The sequence below is a fragment of the Danio rerio genome, chromosome 13 (assembly GCF_052040795.2).
Source record: "Danio rerio strain M-AB ecotype USA chromosome 13, GRCz13ab, whole genome shotgun sequence".
Taxonomy (NCBI): domain Eukaryota; kingdom Metazoa; phylum Chordata; class Actinopteri; order Cypriniformes; family Danionidae; genus Danio; species Danio rerio.
In genome coordinates, this window is record NC_141033.1 from 24,269,015 (window position 1) to 24,287,288 (window position 18,274).

Sequence of the window (18,274 nt, forward strand, 5' to 3'; positions counted from 1 at the left end):
ACAGATATGTTTATAGTTATGGTATACAAGTATATAATTTCACTAGCCTGCAAAATGGAAGCCACGTGAATGGTTTATGAACACAATGGCATATTATTGTGCACATAGCATGCCATATTATTTGATAATTGTTGCAAATAATTCCGAAAGGCAATTGACTGTGTAAACCTACATGAAACAAAACAAAAATATGGTGTATATGCCGAGGGCTAATCAGCCAGAATCAGATGAAGTGACCTAATGGCAACCAGCGAGACCTAGCTGTCACTCAAGTGGCCACGACTTTAATTATGCAGACTTAACATAACTTGATAAAAGTGAAACGGATGAGTTAAAAAAAAAATTCACCCCCCTCACAGTAGACATGAAAGGGTAATATTAGCTTGTACACCAAAATAGTTTTTCGAACCATGCCATAAACACTTTTTGTTCTGCTGTAAATGAATTGCGTTTTCAGTTACTTCCGTTTTATCTTCATGAGGGAGAGTGGAATGTTGCTGCTTCGTTGAAACACAAGCCATGATACCATGCTTAAATTATTGCCTCATTTGATTCTTGTGTAGATTCTGGACAAGCTGCTTGACCGTGAGAGCCAGACCCATAAGCCGCAGACTCTGAGCTCGTTTTACTCTAGCAAACCGGCCACCAGCAGCCAGAAGAGCCCTTCCAAGCACGCCACCCACGGTGCCAGCGGAGCCACTGGGGGAGTGTCGAAGCACACCCCTACAGCAACATCAACTGCTGTGCAGGGCATGACCAGCGGGGGAGCTGCGGGCCAGCAGGGAGGTTTAGCTGGAGGTGTTCAGAGCACAGCCTCAGGAGAGAGTATCTCTGACAACAGAGATCAAGGTGAGCAATATCCACCAAACTGTTATGGGTAGACAACTCTGTTTCAGAGAGAAATACTGTGTCTTTATGAAGATTGTAGTGGGCAAGATTAAATTCTTATTTCCTTACTCGTACTTTTGATTTAGCAGAAGGTGCGCAGTCGACCTCCTGTGATCAGCAGAGTGAAGCTGCACCGTTCAAACCTGAGGGCACTGTGCCTAGTCGTCTGGCACTGGGGGGCCGTGGGGCATATGGCACCCGCTGCTGGGGGTCACCTGTGCGGCAGAAAAAGAAACACACTGGTAAGAGAGAGTGGAATTCACTCTTTTACTCTTTTATATGGTTACTTAATATATTGCTACATTTGGAAATTTTGCCAAGAAAGAAACAATTAAATTTAGTACCGATGCATGGCATTTAAGCAGACAGCTTTGATTCCAATTTATCCCACAACATATATAAACATTTTTTTAGATTTTTTTATTTTTTATTTTAAATGTTATTTATTTCATTATGCAATTAATTTGTTAAACAATAAATAATAATTTAACAAGAAATCAGCATATTATAATAATTGGTAAATGACATACTAGAGCAGCATCACAAAAGCAGCACTGCAATACAGCTGTATATCAGTAATGCTGTGGTGCACAAGTGAGGCCACAGTAAATCATAGCAGTGCTGATTTACAACCATATTGCATTGCTACTTGTGCGGTATTGTGTTCAAACAACAGTTCAATGGCATAATACTGTATACAATTTTAGATCAAACAAATATCCTTTAACATAAAGAATTACTTTACATTATAGAAAAAAATTGGTTCATGTGCAGAGAGAGTAAGGAATGGTCAAGTGGTATCTATAGATTGATGGATGGATTGATTTTGATGGATGGATGGATGGGAGATGGATGGATAGATTGATGGATGGATTGATTTTGATGGATGGATGGATGGATGGATGGATGGATGGGAGATGGATGGATGGATGAGAGATGGGTGGATGGATGGGTAGATTGATGAATAGATGGGTAGATTGATGGATGGATGGAAGGACGGACGGACGGACGGATAGATGGATAGATTGTTGGATAGATTGATAGACAGACATATTCATTGATTGTTGGATAGATAGACAGACAGACATTAATGGATTCACAAATTGATTGACAGATAGATAGATAGATAGATAGATAGATAGATAGATAGATAGATAGATAGATAGGTTGATTGATTGATTGATTGATTGATTGATTGATTGATTAAACTTCATATACCTCCCAACACTGGACTGCATCTAGATATGTGTTTCTTGTTTTTAAGGTATGGCAAGCATAGACAGCAGTGCTCCAGAGACCACCTCAGACAGCTCTCCTACTCTCAGCCGACGACCTATTCGAGGAGGTTGGACTGCTACTTCCTGGGGGAGAGGTCAGGACAGCGACAGCATTAGCAGCTCTTCCTCTGATTCACTAGGCTCTTCATCATCCAGCGGCTCACGCAGAGCTGGAGGAGGAGCCAGAGCAAAGAGTACTGACACCAGCAGGTGAGACAAGCCTGCTTGTACCGTGCTCCATTATGTCAACAACAATTGTTAGCATATTTATTTCCAGAACATATTCCCTGAATTAGTTTCTTTGCAGGTTATGACACGCATTATCTCTGTTTTTTTAGGTATAAAGGCCGTCGGCCCGAATGCCATGCTCCACACGTACCCAACCAGCCGTCTGAGGCAGCTGCCCATTTTTACTTTGAGCTGGCCAAGACTGTGCTGATTAAAGCTGGTGGAAACAGCTCCACCTCTATTTTCACTCAGCCCTCTGCCAGTGGAGGCCACCAGGGGCCACACCGCAACCTACATCTGTGTGCCTTTGAGATCGGCCTGTATGCCCTTGGCCTGCATAATTTCGTGTCTCCTAATTGGCTATCAAGAACGTATTCCTCACACGTATCCTGGATTACAGGTGAGAAACGATTGCTCTGCAGTGATTAAAAAAAGTACTATAGTACTATTCCAGGGTTAGAAATAGATTGATGGTAAGAGATAGTTTGATGATGGGTAGATGGTTAAAAGATGAATGCTTGATTTATGGACAGATGCATCGTTAGTTATGGCTTATGATTGATAGATGCGAAGGATGATGGATTGGTAGATTGGATCGATAAATATGGGTGTAGATGATGGATGGATGGATGAATATGGTAGGATTGATGTCTGGATGGTTGTTTGAATATGGAAGGATGGATGGTTATGGGTAGTTGATGCATGGATTGATGGATGATGGGGTTGTGAATTTAGAAGCGAAGACAGGAGACTCTTTTAAAAGGATTTTTCATTGAGAACACACTGTTGCTGCAGTCTTTAAGAAGTCTGTTTAGTGCAGTGTTGCACTGTATTTTTTGGTTTATTAGGGAGCTGTGTTACAGGTGTAGACAAATCTAAACAAAGCCTGCAAATGAAGTACAGGAGTCAGCTTGGCTCTGGTACCTCCCTGGTCTTGATCTCCTTTGCGTCAGTACTAATTAAAATGCATAGCTGCTGCTAATCAGCCTGGCAGTATTGTTCTGAAATTCATAGGGGCAAAGGCACAGTCGGACAGTCTGGAAGTGCATAAAGACAAAGGGTTAATGTCTTACACCTAGGCTTCCTGTTATGATCTTTTGTAGATTGTCATGTTTACCTCAAAATGTAAAACACCATGTATATATATATTTTTCGGTTCTAAACTATTGCTATTAGTGGTGTAATGGATCACAAATCTCACAGTTCGGATAACGTTATGGTTTTTTAGTCATGGATCGGAGCCAAAAAGAGGAGATGACAAATGTAATTTGCTTTTCATTTATTACAAGAACAGTACTGCAAAAAACTTTTGGTTTTACCAAACAGAACATAGAGACTGTAATTTTATTAAAAAATAAAGTGAAATAATAAGCTAAAAAAAAATAGTAAAATATTTATTCATTCATTCATTTTCTTTTCGGCTAGTCCCTTTTTTTAATCTGGGGTCGCCACAGCGGAATGAACCGCCCACTTATCCAGCACGTTTTTACGCAGTGGATGCCATTCCAGTCGCAACCCATCTCTGGGAGAGATCTACACACACTCATTCACACACACACACACACACACACACACACACACACACACACACACACACACACACACACACACACTCATACACTATGAACAATTTAGCCTACCCAATTCACCTGTACCGCATGTCTTTGGACTGTGGGGAAATCTGAGCACTTGGAGGAAACCAACGCGAATGCAGGGAGAACATGTACACTCCACACAGAAACACCAACTGACCGAGCCGAGGCTCGAACCAGCGACCCAGCGACCTTTTTTCTGTGAGGCGACACCACTACCTACTGCGCCACTGTGTTGCCTCTAGTAAAATATTTAATACTGTAAAAAAATTCACTGTTGCTGATGACGCTAAATGTATAAATCTAACATTATAATTTGTACTACCCATATTTATTTTTAGTCTCATTATCAATAAATGATTCAGTTATTCACTTATTCAATTATACTTATTAAACTTCATGCAAAATGTGTACTTTTTGAAGAATTATTCAGTGGCTTATGTTTGATGGCTGGTTGTCACCATCTATTGGTTTAATAGCGTAATTGCTGCCTACAACTTTCGTTTTTGAGCATATGACAGTTATTTTAATCTTTACTATAACAGGGTGTCCGCGGGGTCTTAAAGTATTAAAAGTTAATTAATCAAATATGAGAAAATTGAGGCACCTAAAATGTATTAAAGTCTTAATCACGTTTTTACAATGTCTTAAATTTTGTTAAAGCATTGTCCCAAGTGTATAAAGTGACTCCAAAAAAGCCTAAATATATTTATTTTCCTTTTAATATTAACAACGGCATGCTCGATCCACGTGATTGGTACAGGCTGAGGATCATCCAGGTCCTGTCACGTAATTTGCAACAAACGTGGGAAGGTGATGTGTCCCTCTCCACATGTAGCGAAACCACAAGCGAAACAGACGGCAACATGGGAAAATGTACTTTTGTGTACTCCTGGTTGGAGATAAACGAGTTTAAACAGTGGCTGAAGCCTGTTGCTGAAAACAGCCGCTTAATTTATTATTTCAAGCTTTGATACTTTCGAGCTTATCTGAGTTCTGTTGCATGGTTGTGCTCCATTGATATGTTTAACTACAACTGTTTATTAACAACTGTTTATTAAGCTAAAAGTTTGATACTGATTTGAACTTGAAGTGGCGATGAAGTCTTTAAAAGTCTTAAAAAGCCAGTGAAATTACCTTTGGGATTCCTGCATATATCCTGTATAAACATCAGCGGTTTTATCTAAACTATTAACTGTTGTCTCAGTACTTCTGTGTTATTTGACTGTTTGTAAACTAAATACTCAATCTCTTTCTTGGTTTTTGCGTTTTTCAAACACAGATTTGAATGCAGCGATTTTAAAGTATTAATAAACATATGCAAATCACCATCATTTATAATTGATGTTAATGCATTTACACTGAATTTAATTGTTTAAATTAAATTCATTAATGCAGGCTAAACAACTAGTGATAGAAAACACCTTTAATGAAACCCACCACATCCTGAAAACCCACCACAACTTCTTCCGTCATCTCTATATTTTACAAGAAAGAATAAATGCTTTCATACATGTGATTTGAATGACACGAGAGGCGATCTCTCTGCAATCTGTACTAATTTAGGATTAATACAAGTAAAAAAAAAAAGTTTTAATCTATGGGTCACCTGTGTTCCGAACCATGGGTTGTGATCCGTATGAATCACTGATCAACCGTAATCCAATACACCCCTAATTGCTTTATAATATAGATCTTATAAATGTTTAATTCCAAAATGGTTAGACATTAGATGGATGGTGGATTATTATGGATGATTAAATGGATGGATGTGGATGAATTATGAGATTTTTTGTTGATGGACGTGGGTCTGGGGATGAATGGATGGAAATCTAAATGTGGGTAGATAAAGATGTATGAATCGGAGTTTGTGCATACGTAGACATGAATGCATGCTGATAGATGTAAATAGACATGACTGCATATATGCTAATAGGCAGATGGGTAGCTAGATATTTATTGGTGGCTATATGTGGATGGATTTTACATTTTGATTGATTTATATGGATAAATTTAGATGGATGAAAAGATCAAATAAATCACAGGGACATATACTGTATATAAATACAATTTCATATTTAAGTTCTTCTGTTTTGTTTCCACAGGCCAGGCTATGGAGATTGGGAGTGCTGCTCTCAACATCCTGGTGGAATGCTGGGACGGGCACCTTACTCCTCCAGAGGTAGCATCACTGGCAGATCGTGCGTCGCGTGCACGTGATCCTAACATGGTGCGAGCTGCGGCAGAGCTGGCCTTGAGCTGCCTGCCTCATGCTCATGCCTTGAACCCCAATGAGATTCAGAGAGCCCTGGTGCAGTGCAAGGAGCAGGTACCATCCAGCAAAGCTCACATGCGTTCTGTTTGACTGTAATCAGATTTTTATGCTTATCGAAATCATCTGCTTGTTGCTTTTCAGGACAATGTAATGCTGGAGAAAGCATGCATGGCCGTTGAGGAGGCTGCAAAAGGAGGTGGTGTTTATCCAGAGGTCCTATTCGAGGTGGCTCATCAGTGGTATTGGCTTTATGAACAAACCGTTGGCGGTGGTTCGGGATCTCAGCGAGAAGGTTCCGGACGCTGCGGGGCCAATGGTGGAGCTGGGAGAACACCACCGGAAGGAGGCTGTGGTATTCTGGATAATACCGGAGCTTTGGATTCATCAGGTGTCTCTGCTGTAACTACAACAGTGACCGCAGCCGCCGTAGTACCTGTCATTTCTGTCGGCTCCACCATCTACCAATCTCATGCGCTGCCAGGCTCTGCCATGGCGCACACGCAAGGCCTGCATCCCTACACTACCATCCAAACACATCTGCCCACCGTCTGCACCCCACAGTACCTTGGCCACCCGCTTCAACACGTCCCCCGTCCTGCTGTCTTCCCTGTGTCTGGGGCGGCCTACCCACAAGTATGAGCTCTTTTATATAATTCATAGGCTGTAATTACCTGTGCATAGAATTTTTATTCAGGGTGTAATATTGTTGGCCTGCACTTAACTGAAGGTGATAAATGCTAAATTTATACATTAACGTAGACACTTACTTGGCAGTCAGCGATGCTTAGTGTGACATTTCTGGCAGAATGTAAATGGATGCAGAGTCATTCTAGATTATGTGTATAATTATCTTTACAACTGTGCCCTTGGTTTAATTTAATTTTGTGGCTTTTCGTTTTTCAATGGCAGGTGTATGAGTTAAGGAAGGCGTATCAACCAGGTTTAAAAAGCGCCTGTTTCTCTTCTCAGGGAATGCACCCTGCCTTCATTGGTGCTCAGTACCCGTTCTCTGTGGCCACTGGCCCACATCCTCCTTTGGCAGCTACTGCTGTCACTTTCCCTGGTGTTCCAGTGCCGTCCATGACTCAGATTGCGGTTCACCCATACCACACCGCAGAGGCAGCGCTTCCACTCACCACTACTGTGGCTGGTAAGGAACCCAAGTTGAAGATGTTGAAGAATTTCAATTCCATCTGAATACAATTTTGGCCACAACATATAATTTCCATTGGGTTAATACTGACATTTTACAGTTTCAATGCTATTTGTAAGAAATGATTAGTACTTTCATTGAATTTACATTAGTAATTTATTTGTGGTTGAAATAATAGTCAATTCATGACCTTAAATAGCTGTTTTGTTGCATTTAAGACTGACATGTTCAGATTACGGCCTACCCAATACTAGTATCCTTATCTCAGAAATCCCTGGTTCAGAATCTGAATTGATTTTAATTCTTTGAAATGTAAAACAGTAAATGACTGGTTTATTTTCATCATTATTAACATCACACATCTATTATAGTTATAGATATTTTAGTTTTCATTCACCACTATTGAAACTTACCCATCTGTTTAGACCATGTTTTAAGACAGAATACCCTATAGACAATTTCAATGTGGTGATGCCAGTGGTCCATGAACATTTCCTGCTTATCAACCTATTTCATTGCTGTGGAAAGAGGCAAGTCAATCACAACTTCATGTTAAAACAGCGGTCATAAAATTGATCAATATGTGGCTTTTTTTGTATTCTTGGAAGCTAAAAAAAATAAAAATGTAAAACAGGAAATATGTTGGGACCACTGTTTTTGTTTACATCCCTCAAAATGGTCTATTGTAATTCTGTCAGCATTTAACATTGACATCTTTTTGTCAACATTCAGATTTACTGTCACTTTTATTGCTGACTCCATTTCCAGTCAGTGGCAGTTCATATCTTGCATAGTGCAAATAAATGTCAACTGAACATCATACAGGTGAAAGTGTTGTTTCAGGCATGATTGTTTCTGATCCAAAAGAAAAAAATATTCTATGGAAATTTTAGGTTTCTGAATAGCCTCAGTCTTTTTTATTCATCACAGTGACAATACTGCCCTACAAAGGCAACATGCAGTAACCACACCAACAAAAAAGCTGTCTGTAATGCAGATTTTGTTGTAAGGTATTATCCCAATATGGACCTAAGCTGCAAAAAAAGGTTATTTTAAAGGTCCTGTGAAGTGCTTTGAAATGGGCTTTCTTATTATTCGATGTTTGAAGTAATCTCAACTGAAACGTGAAGAGAGGTTGGGACACGTATACAGTATATATTTAAACTATCGGTGCCTTATTGCACATTGTTAACATACAAAACACTTTAAAAAGTCAATTTCCTATCAATATTTCAGCATGTAGTAGGCCAGATTAACAACTGAGTATGTTTAAGCTAAACTGATAAGCTAACCAATGAAGTGTCCAAGCATTTGGGATTTTTATGAACCAGTGTAATTATGATGCAAATATTTTTGAAGGCACTCTAATATAATGATAAATAGTTATTTATAGTATCAATATTGTGCATGTCTATTATCATGATATATTGGGAGTATTGAATATCGGCATACGTCTACACCTGAGTCATACTAGAATCGGGTTACAATACTTGGTTGTGGACTGAAAATGGTAATATTAATTACCTAAGAATGAAAAATACATATTTTATTTTTTAGTTGACAGGTGATGTTAATTAAAGGGACCTTTGAGAAAATGAGTAACAAACTATTTTTCTTGAGGCCAGCAATATTCCTACAATCCCAGGATTATGATAAATGTGCTATTTGCTCACCCACATCCAAGGTGTTGGTGACTATTTATCTTGTGTAAGACATTGAAGTAGATTTTAGCCCTTTTTTAGCAGTCAGAGCAACAACTTAGGCATTATTTACAAAATGTGCAATTCACAGCTTTAGTACACTCTCGAGAAGAGTTCAGGATGGTCTGGAGCATCAGTTTCTGGTTACATTTAATGATGTATGAACAGAAGCAAACTTGCATATGTTTACAGTACAGCAGGGTGCTTTTTTATGAATTAAAATTGTACTTATGTGTGCATGTCCTAGATATTGCAATGTAAAATAAATGTACAAATACATGCACATAGTCATGCATGATCTCTACTGAGATTGTTAATAGTTGATAGTTTCGTGTTTAATATATGTAATTTTCAGTGTTAGGTTACTACAATTGTGTAATTGGTAATTAGTTACTTTTTTGAAGTTGTACTTAATTACTTTTCTAATTATGTCTAAAAACAATTGCTATTAAAATTGAATTACAAACTTGTTGCAATAGCTAAAAATACAGTGTATGGGTCAAAATTATAGATTCTTCTTACAGAAATCATTAGAAAGTAAAGATCATATACTATATAGACATTTTGTACATTTTATACTGTAAATACATCAAAACTCATTTGTTGGTAAGTAATATGCATTAAGCATTTTATTTAGACACTTTTTTGGCAAATATTGACCATTGATCATAACAAAATAAATCTCAATGGAATACTTGTTTATTCAGCCTTCAGTTGTTCTAAAATGGACACTTTTGACTGGTTTTGTGGCCCAGGGTCACATATTGTCCTAAACTAATTTCTTAATAGATTCATCATTTCTTAAGCATGCATAATCGATAAATGAAACTTTCTTTAGTTGGAAAAAACTTAGCTGTATTTAAGGAAAGTACATTAAAAGTAACTAAGAATTGAATTACCTGAAGGTGAACAGTAATCCCTTACTTTACATTTTTTTAATGGATAATAATGTAATAGAGTAAATGATTACCTTGTAACTTAACATTGGTCATTCTGCCACAGGATGCTCGTGCTCCAGACTGTTATGATCATTTGCCAATTGTGTGGATTAAATTTATAATTCTGTAAATAAAAAGTCAGTTCGGTCATTATTTCAAAAGTTCATTACAGTTCTTAACACTTCACCAGAGACTTTTAGGAGGGCACGCTATTTGTAAATTTGTTGACACTACTGACGTCTCTTTTGCCCTGCAGGAGGAGTACACGCCGGTGCCGCCATCCAGGCCATTCAAGGGGCTTCTCTTCCAGGACTCTCGTCTCAGCCTCCCTCACTGGTCAGCGCACCCTTCCCTGTGGAAGACGAGCAGCACAGCCAGCCGATTAGCCAGCAGGGCCTGCACTACCTCCACTCGGCCTACAGAGTCGGTAAGGCCGCTTGATTTCTAATTACACAGATCCTTTAGGGCATGGCTTGCCTGTCCTTATGTTGCTGTTTTGCACCCAATAGGATCCATCTGGTCCTGAATTGTGGTGATTAATTATCAAGAGAGGTGAGGGAGAGGTCGGTTGAGTCCATGTTGCAGGACTGACAAAGAACTCTCACAGTGAGAAATATTAATTAAGGCATGATTTCCGTTTTATCAGTACTCATAAGTCCTGGAGATTAGGACGTTGGGTGCATGTGCCAATTCAATACTAGATCAGTACAGTGTGGTGCAGGACAAAGGGGTTGATGGCCAAATGTTCCTGATCTCTTTTAGGGATGCTGGCTTTGGAGATGTTGGGAAGAAGGGCCCACAACGATCACCCAAACAACTTTTCCCGAAGTCCCCCATACACAGAAGACGTCAAATGGCTGTTGGGCTTGGCTGCACGTCTTGGTAAGTCCAACTTTCTTCTCAGTACTGCTTTAAGGGAAGACCAGTTTTATAAAATCTCCTTTCATTTCCCTTTATCTGGTATAATGGCTGAGGTAGACTATAAATGATGTATCGGCAGTTTACCTTGCCTTCAGCAGACAAGAGAAGAGAGCGGTTTCAACAGCGAGTTTCCAGCTGAGTTATTGACATCTTGATGTCTTTTCTTTTACTCGGAGATTTATCCCACGCTGATCGCAGCATGTTGCCAGTTTTCTTGGGTCTAAATGTTACGATTGAAAATGTAGAAGCAAAAAATATTTAGTCCGCTTCAGGTTCAGCATCCTTTCAAATGAGTAATTTGTCCTCTTTCCTCACTAATGATCCCCACTGAGATGGACGTGTAGTTTAATTGGTCCTCCACATATTTCCTTTAGAAGGATTTTCTGGGTTAAATACTTAAATCTTAAACTGTATTTGCCAGGCTTGTGTGTGAACAGACTGTGTGAGGGATCTGACAGCAATTTCTCCTCTGTTTTCACTTTGTCAACACCAGACCTCTAACTCTAAATTAAAAATCAGCTTTTTTGCTCCAGATTCTACACTTACTGTGTTCTGGAACATCACAAACACAATTAATCAAAGTGAATTATCCTAGATCATTTTTATATGAAATGTCAGGACTCTTGAAAACAGCTCATCAAATCAAATTGGCTGGTAGTTTATCATAAAATTAAATGACATAATTGACTTGCAGTTCCAAGGAAATTCAACAACTGGCCTTTAGGCATTTAAGTTTATTTAATAAATTTTTTAATGTGGACTTTATTAACAAATTTTAAAGAATTTGATTTAGAAATGTATTGTTGTTGGATATAATTCTGAATTTATTCTTGACCAACAGCTCTCAATCAGGATTATTTGATGTCCAAGTCAAATATTTCAAAATGAATAATTGATGCTAAGTGAATTTTATGTGTCTGGGAAAAAAGACAAACAGTCAGAACAAGCAAAGCCATGCATTTCAAAACAAGATACAACTAGAAAGCAGTGAAATAAGTTACCATCCTTGAATTGTTATAAATTGTCAATGCTTGAATTGAAATTATATAAATGATAAAGAATGGACCCTTTTCACAAGACTGTTTTGATGCATTAATGGTCGTCAGCCTCTTAAATCTTAAAGTTTTTAACATTTAGAGTTTTTTTTTTTTTTTTAAGTATGTACATAAAGTTTTACTTTGTATTATATCATCTTTGCTTCAAATTACAAAAAAGGTATATTCAAGGTATTTCTAAATCAGTGTCTCTAGATGGGACAATAAATTTGACATTGTTATTTTAAAAATATCACAGTATTGTGATTACTTTCTTTAAAATAGGTTCTTTTTAAATGTCTGGGTAAAAAAAACATTTTTTCTCATTGAACACTTTTATTTGAACCCTTTGACTGCCCCTCTTTCAAATGGTTGACCATGTTTTTAGTAATGACTGTTAAAGTCATTTAAATAATGATGTTTTAAATAATGGATTTCACACAGAATCATTGGTTTACAAAAAATCAAACAAGCATCCTGTTGCACTACTACACTTGATTTTGATTTAATAAAAAAAAAAAAAGAAAACATGTTAAATGAGAATCTGAAATAATTTATGGCATACTTCAAAAATAAGGTGATTTTAGTATTCAAAAATGTTTTATTTTAAATATATATATTTTAAAATAAGTTAATCTTACACTTAATATTTTCAGATTTTTCATAGTATATGTATTTGGTAGAGGCTGATATTTTAGAAATTATAGGATGCAAACTTGCAAATACTGTAAAAACAATATAACAGAAATATTTGGCAGTTTTAAAAACCTTAATAAACCTTGAAACCGTTTATCATCCCATGCCTAGTTCTTTCTTCTGGCTGCTGTCATTTATTATTATTTTTTTTTCTGAAAGTCTTGATATATATATATATATATATATATATATATATATATATATATATATATATATATATATATATATATATATATATATATATATATACTATAGTTAAGTTTTTCTTTTATTATGCGAGCAAATAGGAATCCAAAATGTTTTTTGTTTAACTGAGCTCCAAGTTTATCTATCTATGATGACTACCTATGCTAAGAAATGTGAAAAGGATCCATCAGAAGCTTACATAATTATTTAATCTAAAACCGTTAAAGCTTGAATGCAAATACAATGTATTTTTCTCTTCCCCCGCCTGCATCTCTCCTCAGGTGTGAACCACGTCTACCAGTTTTGCGTGGGGGCAGCGAAAGGTGTTCTTAGTCCGTTTGTCCTGCAGGAGATCATTATGGAGGCCCTGCAGAGGTTAAACCCTGCTCATATCCACGCACACCTCCGCACTCCTGCCTTCCACCAGCTCGTGCAGCGCTGCCAGCAGGCCTACTTACAGGTAAAGTCTCCCAAATCCCTACCGTTCAGCCTGGGGAAACTAATCAAACTGACATTATTACTAATAACATCCCTTAATTGGATGAAATCCTGAAATAAATCCGTACCCTGATGACAGTGGTGATTATCCAGGAACAACATACGTCCTTCCACTGACAGAAGCAGTTAAAATTACACTCTCACACATAAGATGATTCGTCACGGCTGACATTTGGTATTGAATGCGGCTCAACCGTCTCCAAGTTCATTTTTCTATTCGTTAGACCAAGTTTCAAGTTTGAAGTAGAGAATTTGAGAAGGGTTTTAGAGCAGTCGAGTGGTGCCAGAGCTGGATTGCGATGGTATTGTCGCCCACACTGAATATAAATTGTGCATGAACAATTCTGGAGTGTTAAAGCTAGAGAGGGAAGCCTGAGTCTGTTCACAGGATGGCGCATACTGATGAGAGAGCATCAAACACACTGTGACAGCCCAAAGCCAAAAGCTGCCTCCTAGAGAACGAGCACACACACACATGCTATCTCTGCCTCGCACACACAGACACGCTCTGCAGCTACCTGTTAGCCAGCTTACGCTCTTTATTTTGCCATTTCAAAGAGGTTTCAAGTTGTTGCATGGGCATACGGCGCAGTTGTTTATGCAAGTGGACACTCATAGTGCCCTTGAAGCTACAGTTCACTCATCCTGATGTCGTTATTATACAATATGCCCTTGTTTTCTTTTGGACCACATTGAGAGAAATAAAAAATAATCAAAATTCTGTCTGCGCTTGGGCCTATAAGGAAAGTGGAAGCAGCAGTAAGCTTTAAAAAGAAAATAAATTATTTTTAAAATAATAAATAACTATTTTTTAAAGTGTATAACCCAGGGGTGTCCAAACTCATTCCTGGAGGGCCGATATCCTGCATAGTTTACCTCCAACTTCCTTCAACACACCTGTCTGGAAGTTTCTAGTATACCTAGAAAGAGCTTGATTAGCTGGTTCAGGTGTGTTTAATTGGGGTTGGAATTAAAATATGCAGGACACCGGCCCTCCAGGACTGAGTTTGGACACCCCTGATATAAGGGTGTGTAATGTATTAGTGTCAGTAAATAGGTTTTTTTTTTTGGATCAAAAATTATATATCTGAATTCTCATTGTGTGCAACTCACCCTTATACCTCTAGATGGCAGTTTCCGGTACATAATGATAGCGTGACATTTAACTTTTAATTACCACAGGCATAAAACTAGAACATCATCAGCAAAATGCAGAAGTTAAAATGGCTTAAATGGCTTTACTGCAGAGCCGTTACTGTTTGTGATCCGATATAATTGTCACAGTCAGTTAATCACGGATCTGGTGAATCGGCTTTCAGTGATCAAAATATTGATTTTGAAGACTGTTGAAAAAATAGATTTGAGAATATGAATGAGACTGCAAGTATAAGCCAGATGCTTAATGTACTGAGGAGGTACTCACTGATGTTACTATCATTTGATGATATATTTTATTCTTTTGTAATTGTTTTTAAAATATCTGAATAATTTCATGGTAATGGAACCGTTCTTCCTGTTTTAATATATAGGTCCAGGTCAAAGACCTGCATATGCGAGGATGATTGACAAAAAAAAAAGTGCATTTAAAGGGATAGTACACCCAAACTGAAAATTGTCATCATTTATTCACCTTTTACTTGTTCCAAACCTGTTTAAGTTTTTGAATATAAAAGAAGATATTTTGAAGAATCATTGACTTCCATGGCATTTGTATTTTCGAAGTTAGTAGTTCTTTCTTCAAAATAGGTTTAGTGTTTAACAGAATAAAGCAACTTTTATAAAGGTTTAAAACCACTTAAAGGGGAAAGTAAATAGGGGTACATTTTCTTTTTGGGGTGAATTATCCCTTTAAAGTTCATGCGAAATCAAAATACATATATATTTTTAATATATATAAAGCATATAATATATATAAAGCACTTTATGCTACCTTAAAGTGTTGAGAGAAATGTGACACACAATAAGATCTATGCATTGAGTTATGCATTGCAACCAATAGGACCTTGTCACATTCATCAACCATTCTGGGCTCTATTTTGATGATCTAGGCGCAAAGTGTAAAGCGCAAAAGCATTAAGGGCATGTCCGAATTCACTTGTGCTATTTTAAGGATGGAAAAATATGCTTTGTGCCCTGGTCTAACAGGCGCATGGTCTAACAGGGTTGTGCTTATTCTCTTAAAGAGTTATGAGGATGTTTTGAGCATAACGTGCATTAAACCAATCAGAGTCTCATCTCATATTCCCTTTAAGAGTAAGTTGCGTCACAACATGGTACACTTGCTATTTACATGGTAGACTTTGTCTAACAGTTAAACAAACCATCTGCAGCGCGAGGATAAAGAATGAGCCTCCTCCATTTGGCCTCTTTACTTTGTGTTGTTGAAATAGTGTTGTACGCACTCCACTAAAACATTCAGTAGCCTATATTTTTTTATTTTGTTTAAGTGCAAAGATTTGTTTCAAAACTATTTCTAAATTCAGTTTTAATTTACAGCAAATGAATAAATGAACAACAGTAATAAAAAAAGTGTGGTAAAAAAAAAACATTATATCCGTTATATCCAAACAGAATTCCCATTCTTATGCCCCATATAGTGACGCATCCGTCTCTAAAACCTGACAGGTGGACAAATCTAAATTTGTTTTTATTAAAACAAATATAAATATGCAAGTAATAAATAATACTACTAGAAATTTACTCATTTTTATTTTCTTTTGTTTATCAATTGATTAAAAGCAGGAAGCCAGTTTAATTCATAGTTTTGGAGCACCAGTCTCTTTTAAATTTCTCCCTAAAAAGAAAGAAGGGTGTACCTGTTAGTACAGAACCATGGTAAATAAATGATGGCTGAATTTTCATTTTTGTGTGAACGAACCGTTAAAATTTCAAAATGCCTAAATCAAGGGAGCATCTACCATACGTCTGCCACTGTAAATCTTCCCAAATGAATGTTGGGTAAACGTGAAAGGGAAACAGTGCCAGGTCTAATCCAGTCTCTCCATGCGTGGATAATGAGATGAGGGACCGAGAGGCTGTACTCGAGTGGAAACCTCACAGGCTGTCACTGACTCATTCTGTATGTCGCTGGTGGGAAATTCACTCAATATGCTGCGGGTCCATCTGAACATGCTTCATAACCTCTTTACATTTTATTAACTGGTTAAAGTTAGTGCCATCCAGTAGCAAGATGTTTATGCATTTTATAATGTTGCACAATTAATCGTGGGAAGATGTGGGTAATGAGTTTATTCAATAAGTAAGCACATTTTTAGAGCTAGAAAGTAAACAAACAAACAAATAAATGAATGAATGAATGAATGAATGAATGAAAGTCCAAAATGTAGCGTCATGAATTTAATCATGCATCCTTATTAATTTATTCATAACTCTTCAGTTGTTAAATACATAATGGGTAAAAACATGGTGCATTACACAAACAGAACAATATATTATCTACAGAAGCATCAGCATTTAGTTTCTCATCCAGCTTTTCAGTTTTTTTAATTATCATTCCCATAGAGATAATCCTTTAACCAAAAAGGTTTTTTCTTTCTAGAGAAACTTTATTTTTCCTTCCTAGCATCCTGCTTCTCTAGAACCCCTAAGGGGACACAAAGAAAAAAAAAGAGAAGGGAAGATTGTGGATGATTTTGTTTACTTTCAAAATTATCTGTTCCTGCAAGAGGATTGCATCACCAAAACTTTTTAGAAGTTCATTTAGAAATAATGTGAAGCTACCATTTTAGTTCCCATCTCTTCACAACAAATGTTTCAAGCGAAAAAGTATTCAAAACACTAACTGAAATTCACTTTAAACTAGAGTTATTACAAACATCAAGCCTAACTTAATTTGCTTAATGTGAAACTAAAGTTGCAGACACATTTTACTGTTGTTCAGCAGAAGTTTGCGGACAAAAACAACATGCCATTTCAGTAGGAATTGGTAGAGTATTATATACGGGTGGTAAAGTTTCCCACATTTAATTTGTGTTAAGGTTTGTCTTGACAATTTGTGCCAAAAGTTAATACTATAACAGATAATGTATCTTTTTGATTGTGAAATCGCATCACCTTTTGCAAATGTGATCACACTTTAACTTTTTAACTTAACACTTTAACTTGCTGGTGGTGTGTGTGGGAAATGGGCAGTACACAAACCTATATATTCGCCAATGCAAATATGTTGGCACTTGTGCTTGCTTGATGTTAATTTCATTCCATAAGTTGCTTTATAAAGCTTCTTAGTAATGGATTATATGTAGTTTAGTTTACGTAATCAGTAAAGTAAGTACTTGTAATTGACTACATTACAACTACATTTTAAATATAGGGATTACATTGCTACATATTATTTACACAATGGCAGTAAGTTGTTCACATTTCATTGGTTCCCTTTAATTTTTATTTATTTTGTTATTTTTTACTTTTTTGTTTTTATTTATTTATTTACTTTTTTAATGTGTGTTTATAGATATTTTCTAATATACCTGCCACTTGTATGCAACTGTGATACTTTGTGTTTGCAGTGTTGCTGTTGTTTGCGGTTATCATTGTTACTGTGAATTTCATATTGTTTTTTGTAATGTTACAGTTTTCTAAATTCACCTAATTTTAAGTACATGTACTTAACATGTAATTTTGTTTTATCCAGTGTTAGTATTAGCGAACACAAACAATAAGGTGTTAGTGTTAGTATATTTGTCAAAATAGTACAAGATTATCCTACATCAACATGTGGCAGTAGAGCCGCCTCATAAATCAAAATTTGCATGTGCATTTTAGCAGTAAAGCAGGCTCTGTAATGAGTAAATCTCCAGCAACTGATTTCAGAAGAGCGTTTACTATAAAGAGTTTACTATACAAGTCACAAACGATGTAATCCCGC

General features: G+C 36.9%; 1 protein-coding gene across 16 annotated transcripts in view; it reads left to right on the plus strand.

The window, feature by feature from the left end:
* The window catches only part of zswim8 (zinc finger, SWIM-type containing 8), a 58,966-nt gene that overhangs the window by 37,180 nt on the left and 3,512 nt on the right, over nt 1-18,274 (plus strand). Inside the window, exons 16-26 of one of the 16 annotated variants that reach the window (XR_015504882.1) lie at nt 564-849; nt 975-1,130; nt 2,153-2,375; nt 2,504-2,793; nt 6,091-6,314; nt 6,402-6,893; nt 7,170-7,410; nt 10,308-10,478; nt 10,561-10,676; nt 10,814-10,933; nt 13,170-13,348. Coding sequence is in view for 4 of the 16 variants with exons in the window: in XM_087277296.1 (XP_087133422.1) it covers nt 564-849; nt 975-1,130; nt 2,153-2,375; nt 2,504-2,793; nt 6,091-6,314; nt 6,402-6,893; nt 7,170-7,410; nt 10,308-10,478; nt 10,814-10,933; nt 13,170-13,348 (2,382 nt within the window). In the remaining 12 variants the exon portion in view is untranslated. 16 annotated transcript variants of the gene reach the window in all.